The 8,240-nt window shown below is 36.1% G+C and overlaps 1 protein-coding gene across 1 annotated transcript; it reads right to left on the bottom strand.

Moving 5' to 3' along the window:
- Positions 1 to 491: 491 nt before the first annotated feature.
- LOC129265914 (monocarboxylate transporter 1-like) lies at positions 492 to 7,772 on the bottom strand. Its single transcript, XM_054903827.2, has 4 exons — positions 7,343 to 7,772; positions 6,115 to 6,255; positions 3,229 to 4,185; positions 492 to 2,013 (listed from the first exon to the last, which is right to left on the bottom strand). The coding sequence occupies exons 1-4, from the start codon at positions 7,539 to 7,541 to the stop codon at positions 1,877 to 1,879; spliced, it is 1,434 nt and encodes a 477-aa protein (XP_054759802.2). The 5' UTR covers positions 7,542 to 7,772; the 3' UTR covers positions 492 to 1,876.
- Between the last annotated feature and the right edge of the window lie 468 nt (positions 7,773 to 8,240).

The raw sequence follows: 8,240 nt of genomic DNA, 5'->3' as shown, positions 1-8,240 counted from the left end.
TCAGTATTTCATGCTTGTTTATTATTGGACTGATAAGTTGGTATTTCCTTTTAATCTAACTGCCTGAAAGTAGATATAAACCAATGTTAATGCAAGATTAAGACAATGGCGTAGACAATTCATTGAATGAAGAATATGTTCGCACCAAACAGTTGGTATTTATATGATTCAAAATCTTCCTATGATGATTTATATATATATATATATATATATATATATATATATATATATATATATATATATATATATATATATATGTATATATACACATACAGTTGTGCAAAAAAAAATAGTGAACCCCACTTACCCACCATAAAATGCACGCTTTGATGCTGAGTGTTGAATGTAGAAACAACACTACAATGATCCCAGAGAAACAAACTTCATTTGATGTAATATTTTATCCCCCGACTTCACAATTGAATATCTGAATCATGGCAGAATTTGAGATTGATTACAAGTCAGACGTGTATCTTATTTTACTTTTTATTGCGAGATTTCATATATATATATCGAGTTGCAAAATAAAAAATATAGGATGAACATAAACAGATATTTCATAGGGTAAATATTACAGTGTACACATTTAAATGTTGCTCCACAAAAATATTTGTGGAGCAACATTTTAAAGCGAAAACTTGGACCTTTGTAAAAGAAAAGTCGAAGTTTGTGATAGATTGTGGCCTAATATTTATTTAAAAATATTGAAATAATTTACCTCATTTACTCAGACAATCACCATCTTCCTCTTTACTTAAAAGGGACTTATTCAGACGTTTCTTTTTTCCAATCCAGAGTTTTAGGATTGCAAATATCATTTTAGACTTTGTTGTATTCTTTGTCTTGTTGTAAGCACCTTGGGAAATTTTTGGAAAAGTGCAGTACATGAATAATCATAACAATAGAAAAAATAATAATATAATAGTAATAATAATAACAATAACAATGATGATGATAATAATATGCAACATTCGTACAGCGCTTAACACAATGTTTCCAAGCGCTGCATACTATCAACCCGGCTTTAGCATGGCTATACCCTGATCGGACACTCGATTCAAGTAATTTCTTCCTACATTTGTCCTACCGGGTACGTATTTACCACACCCGGGTGGAGAGTGGCAAATATAGAAAATCGCCTTGCCAAAGGACGCAAGTGCTGTGGTGGGGCTTTGTGGTTCATAGTCCGGAGACTATTTAGAGAATAATAACATATAATCATTTGTGTGTTTCTTGTCTCCTTTTTATTTATTTTCATCCTATCCTTGGAAGTTTTTTGGGGAAGGCAAGTTCCAACATGGCCAACGCAAATGTGGACTTATGCACATATGCAAGCTAGCGAAGGTAGTGAATAACAAAAAAAAAATTTGTGTGTGTGTGTCTTTTATGACAAACTTTTTAAAATATATTTTGAGAAAAGACAAACTGTACCATGTATTTCAGTAGCGTAATGATAAAAAAATATTTTGAGGGGGAACCATTGCGTAGGAACAAAATGCGAGTAAGCAAAAATTCTGACCCTTTCTAATACAAACATTTAATTCTGTTACAGTTTTTGACATCCTTTTAGAAAATTATATTACATTTCACCCTTTTCCGTTTCCTTTTCTCCTTTCCCCTTATATTTGTTGGTCCCAAGCCACTCCCATCTGTATGCCAAAGATATTTCCTGTAAGTTATGAACAAAGATTACGCACACCTTTATCATTACACACAAGTCTGAAATATCGATTCACGTGGGTATTTCGATTTATTAGGGAGGTGGCAAACTTTCCTGTCACGTGTCAAGTGTATTTCAGAGCAAACAAAACAGCAATAGACTTATTATGTAATAAGGGAATATTAAGTTATTAACGACCCGCTTGAAGAAAAGTACTTATAGGCCCCTGTTCGTCCGTTTTATCCTCGCCTCCACGCAGATATGAATCGTAATTGTTACACCGATGATCCCAACGAGGCACCCCAGTATACGGAAGACTGCCCTGTATGAACCAAGCAAATCATGAAGGAAACCTGGTGGAAAATAAAAAGAAAAGAAGAGAGGAAAATAATTATTACCACGAGCGTGGTAAAGTAACGCCGGGCAACCGACTCCAGACCATGTGAAAATTCCATGAGAAATGAAGGGGTGTATATGCATGCTCTTTCAGTCATAAAATATGCTAAATTGTACGTTTTGAAGAAAAAAAATATGTAAAAGAATGTATGTAAAATAATTATGTAACATTCATTTTATTCGTTTTTTTTATATTACCCTTTTTTGTTCTCAGGAATAAAAATATCATAAAGTATGGAACATGTCTAATGTGCGTGTTTCTGCATGATCAATTTAGAAATTGGTCGAAAACCACTGCTGTTACAATATTTCAGGACTTACAGAATTAATCTAAGCGTGATTGATTTTGTAAGAGTTATCATGGTGGTCTAATTCATTCAATTCATTCATTTTATGAAATATTTCGTGTAAACTCTTGCCAAACTATTGAATTTTATTATCTTTTCCTGTTAGTAACATGATACATTTTACCACTTTTATTATTTTGTTTGATTAACGTTTATGTTATTCTTCTTTCATATTTGTTTACTTTTTATTGTATATGGACCCCATGGAAGAACAGTATTGTCATGTCGACTAAACTGAATATGGGCTATCCATTCGTTTTGCTTTTTTTAAACGGAAAATAAATACTATACTATAGGTGTTTCCATATAATCAGACCACTGAGTTGTGTCACTACCATGACTACGTAATGATACATTAACATCTCTGGACCCGTGCCCCCACAAATATTCATACCCATCCAACACACCCTACACCTCCTTTCTTTTTTCTTTAAACAAGTGCACACCTAGTAATACCAATTATGCGTATAGCATTTCCATTTATTTGAATGCAGGATAAAAGAACATAAAAAAAAAATGCATTGCTCACGGGCAAAGGTGCCGCGGCCGGGGAACGAACCCCGGACCTTCCATGTGCAGTCAGGCGTCTTGGCCACAGCACCTCCCACCCTCCCCCCCCCTACACACACACTGAGCCAATATATTTGCTGAATCTGTTTACTTGAAGAAAATAAATCCATGAAATAGATAGAGTTAGATATGAAAAAAAAAGCCAGAGTTACCCATCTTACACAGGGCTCTCAATGATGGGAAATCCTCTTCAATTTTGAAAAGGTTATTTCTATCTCAGCTTTTTCCCTCAATATTAAGTGTGTATATATTTACCTGTTAGTACTCCAGAAGCAAGAAAAGAGGCCCCGGATACCATCAGGGAGCAAGCAATGGCCTTTGGGAAATTATTTTTCCGGACCTTCAAAGAAATAACTCCGTCGAATGTTGAATACGTATTGTAGAAACCAATCCCGGCGACAAAAGAGCAGATGCATAGATAGGTCGGAGAGGAATTAATAGGGTACGCCAGGAGCGATATGGATGATATCAAGAGGCTTGTTGGCAGCAATGGTATCGTTAACAATGGGTACTTATACAGGAATACTACGAGGAAGAGTCTTCCGACGATGCCGCCAACGGAAGCGATCATGACTAAGAACACGGCTGTGTCTTTACGTAATCCTTCGGCTATTCCGTAGGAGAACAAAAACACTGACCAACCGATGTAAGACATGTCGAAAAAGACCTGGCTGGGAAGCAGAAGGCATGCAAAAACGCGTTCCTTTTTAACAAAATCTACGGCATCAAGCATGGTGTTTCGGATCATGCTGAACATTCCTTCTCGAAGATTTTGGCTTTTCTCCATCTGTCCAGTGTTTGGATCAGACTGTAAATCGCGGGGGCTACTCGCTGTGGCTGTTATTTCTTTGCTCTGAAGCTGACAGACCTGATCATCGTTTCTAGTTCGAAGTGGCTCACGTTCACACCCAGCGTCATCACTATCGTTCCCTGTAGACAGTTTAGACAAGGATGTTCCACTTTCAGATTGGCCTTTCGGATATGAACGCAGCGTGGCTCCTATTGGTACCCAATGAAACATCATGGCGCTAAGGATCAAGAAGCTCCCTCTTGGCCCATAGGCATCCATACTTATCAAGGTCAGGTAGGGCATTACGAAACTCCCGATTTGACTACCCATCATCGTGATTGCCGAAGCTAATCCGAAATTGTCTCTGTAATGTTGGTGAAGCACTTCACTCGATCCTTGATTCAACGGGGAAGCGAAGAGACCTGTGGTTGAAGATATCAGTTATGTAAAAGAAGATAAACGAAGAGACCTATATATGGTTGAAGATATCAGTTATGGAAAAGAAGTTAAACGAAGAGACCTATGGTGGAAGATATCAGTTATGGAAAAGAAGATAAATGAAGAGACCTATATATGGTGGAAGATATCAGTTATGGAAAAAAAGATAAACGAAGAGACCTATGGTTGAAAATATCAGTTATGGAAAAGAAGATAAACGAAGAGACCTATATGGTTGAAGATATCAGTTATGGAAAAGATGATAAACAAGGAGACCTATGGTTGAATATTATGGAAAAGAAGATAAACATAACATTCACGTGTTGCTGTAGCTTTGACTCTATCAACGATGTCCAGAGAAAATTGAACTGAAAAATCACAGGATATCTTTCACTAAAAAAAAAAATGCTTGCTCACAGTTTTATAGTGCTTATCATTCTAAACGGACACTCTTAAAGAGGATTGGTCAAATTTAATCAATCTGTTGGGTAATGTATGTTTTCCGATTATAAAATGTTCGATTTCAACCTTTCTATTGGTAGAATCCAACAAATAAATTGGTAAATTTGACCACTTTTGTTTCGGTCACCAACGCATTGGTTATTTTGACCAAACCTTAATCAGAGTGTACTACTGACTGAAATGGCCAGAAAATATGTATCAGTGACAGGAAGACAAACTGTCTCTTATTATGATTGTTCGGCTTGTCCTCTCTACTATTCGAAGAATGAAATGGACAGAGCTTTAAAGAACTGAATGGATAAAGATTTAAAAATGGAAAGGATAGAGCTTTAAAAAATCAATAGAGCTTTGAAATTAAACAATTCAAAGTTTCCTTTACACATATTGGGAACTTTCAAATGTTCCTCAAATTACATGAAGAGGTTCTGCATGAGTACTGTTGTATAAAGTTATGTTTTAAGCGTTGTCCTTGTTAATTTCATATTCTGACTTGCATTCAGCAGCAAGAATATTTTCGCCATTTTCGCCATTTTCGCCATTGTTCCTTAAATTGTTTACTATTATGTAAACCTGACAGTTCAATTTATATATTTGTTACAATTACTGTTGTATTGTATTTCGTTGTTATTAATTTGATTTGTCATTGAAAAGATATCTTGTTATGTTTTTGAATAATAATAAAATCCCTGTGGAGGGGAAACAAATTGAAAAAAAAATTTTTTAAGCCCCTTTAAGATGCAGTTTAAAGGAAAAGTGCACCCTGACAAAGTGTTGGATGGAATAGAATCATTAACAAATGATTAACAAACATATTGACGAAGGTTTATTGAAAATCCATCTAAAAATAAAAGTCATTAATTTTGTTTTCTCCAATTTTTGCCGTCATAACATGCGAGCAGTTCCCTATATATCATGTAATATCAATCCCATAAATTCATTTTGTTTAAATAAACATGATAAATATAATATTTGTCATGTAGAACATGTAGAAGGCGGTGTGCAATTATGATGTGTGTGATGATTTATCCACCTCACTAATAAACTCATTTCATATTTTCAGAAAATGGATCTTGTGGAATCTATCATCCGACATATGGAGGAGCTGCTTATCTGTGACGTCACAATATAAAAAACTGAAGAAAAAATAACATCCTTGTTCTTTGACGAATTGTCGTCACATCTTCACTAATATTTTTTCTTCTCTTTCTGCTTTAATGAAGACCAGTTTATTGTCAGATTGAATCCCCACCCCCTACGTTCTGGCAGCTCTGGTGAAAATTAACACTAGTGCGCCCTTCTAATGTTCTACGTGGTGGTTCCATGTAAAATAAAACTTATATTAAAAACTAATTTAAAGAAAACTTATAATAAAAACATATAAAACAAAATATGTTTAAGTTGCAAGTCTAAATGTGTATCTCTTTTTTTTTTAGCAAACGATGTATAATCACCTGTGAAAAATAAAAGGCACCCAAGAGAGGGCGCTGTCTTGCAGAATGTTCCTGCCATGAACGAAATTGCAGCTAAGATGCCTCCTATTGTTGTCACCTGACGAGAGCCAAACTTATGGTTCAGAAAATGACCAAGTGGACCTATATACAAAAACAATTGTTGAAAATGGTTAACAGACCGGAAGAGCCAGCCGGCTAGAGAAAACAATAGTGAAAATATCACGACCTCAACATTTCGAGAGGTCATGCGTCATGCCTCTCTTTAGCATATGTTTAGAAGTAGTAGATGCGCCTGTTAGTGCGAACTAATTACTTTTCGATAAACATTTAATCAATGATACTAATACTTTATTTCTAAAAATTAGAAAGCTGTGTATATAGATCTATTTTGTAATGCTACTGGTCTTTCTAAACATGCTAAAATTAATTGGTAATCTGGATTTTTTTCAATATGAAGATAGGCATATGACCTTTGCAGTTGCCAGAAAAAAAATGATAGGGCAGAACATGGGATATGTATGGGTTTAAAATTCCCTTGAAAAAGTGGCGAGCGAGCCTCCGAAAATAACATCACATTAACCATTTTCCATTCCCTGTTCTGCTGTTTACCCTTAATCGTTTTTTTTTTGTTAGACGTGGACTTTTCTCTCTATATTTTTTGGGGACGGGGGCAAGTGCCCCAAGTCACCTAGGGTTCTCTCCGAGCTTTATCGCAATTGAGTGGCCCTTATTGTTGTTGGTGTTTTTTTAGTTTTCGCAGACTCTTAGCGAAACCCAGAATTTGAGATCCAAATTTGATGAAAAACATGAGTAGAGTAGATTTTTCCTGATTGACCCCATTTGGCAAAGAAATGGGAATGCATGTTGTTAAATACCGATTCTTTAAAGAGTATTTTAGCCTGATTATTAATCCTAGTATTTCATGAGCATGAAGATGCGAAGACCAATAAACAAAGATAATGCACAGCTGTATATATATATTTCAACCTTTAGCTAAGCACTTCTGGTATGATTAAAAGGAGAGAGGGAAAATAATTCTTAAAGTTATAAGTTTAAATAATATTAGCTAATCGTGTATTTCGCGGATACATTTGATCAGCAAAATTAATGAATTCATTTGCTCTCCCAATGGTAAACAGAAAAGGTGTAGCAGTGATTTTGAATCATGCAATATACCTAACTACCTTTAAACATAAAAACAAATTCATGAACGCAGGGAAATACTTACAAGCCATAAAATATATTCCGATTTCCATGGTAACAAGGACGCCAACCGTTGCGGTGTCCACGTCCAGTTGGATGACGAGATAGGGAATGAGTACAGACAGAGATTTGACTAGTCCAATATGCAGAAAATAAACCATGAACTTGGAAACAATTATGACGTATCGCCATGGGTCCAAACTTTTCTCATCTGAAGATGCCATTACTGGCTGCTATGACACCCTTCAAACGGGTGCATGTGAAAAGTATACAAACTGAATGCAATATCTGTGGTTCACGTCTGTCGGAGGGTTAAGACGTTGATACGATATATCTGAGTGAGATCCGTTTCAGTTAGTCAGTTTCAGTAAGACCTCAACGCCGCACAAAAATGAGCTTTTTGAGCAGAGTTTATTGTACGGTCTCGCGACAGTACCGTTACATGTCTGGTCTGTAAAAAACAAAACGCATGCAACCCTGATGTTGTTTGTCCAGATTGCTTCGGTTCAATGTCCACTGTTGGAGCAGAATGGTGCAGAAAAAACGGGTCTATTTTTCAAGGTTCGCTCTAGTCTCGATCTTGACGTTAGTAGTTATTTGTTTGGAAAACCTCTAAATCAGTACTAGTCCCCTCTTTTTTCACCTTCTCCTTCTCGAAGGAGAAGGTGAAAAGAGAGAGAGGACTGATGTAGGGGTTTTCAAACAAAATAACTACTAACGTCCACATCTAGACTAGTCGAATACTTGAAAGTGCTTCAAGTTACCATGGTGTCACCATCCAATATCTGTGATCATGCTGACAAATGGCGCTATACGTTGTCATCTTAGGAAGGATGATGGTTCACGCTTTTCATCCGGGTCTTGTCAAAGCCCTGTCGGTCCTCCTCCCTAATTACCTGGTTATAGTAGATTTGACAGTCCCA

This window comes from Lytechinus pictus, chromosome 1, assembly GCF_037042905.1.
Source record: "Lytechinus pictus isolate F3 Inbred chromosome 1, Lp3.0, whole genome shotgun sequence".
Taxonomy (NCBI): Eukaryota; Metazoa; Echinodermata; class Echinoidea; order Temnopleuroida; family Toxopneustidae; genus Lytechinus; species Lytechinus pictus.
The sequence above is the reverse complement of the archived record's forward strand: the minus strand, read 5'-3'. Positions and strand labels throughout refer to the sequence as shown.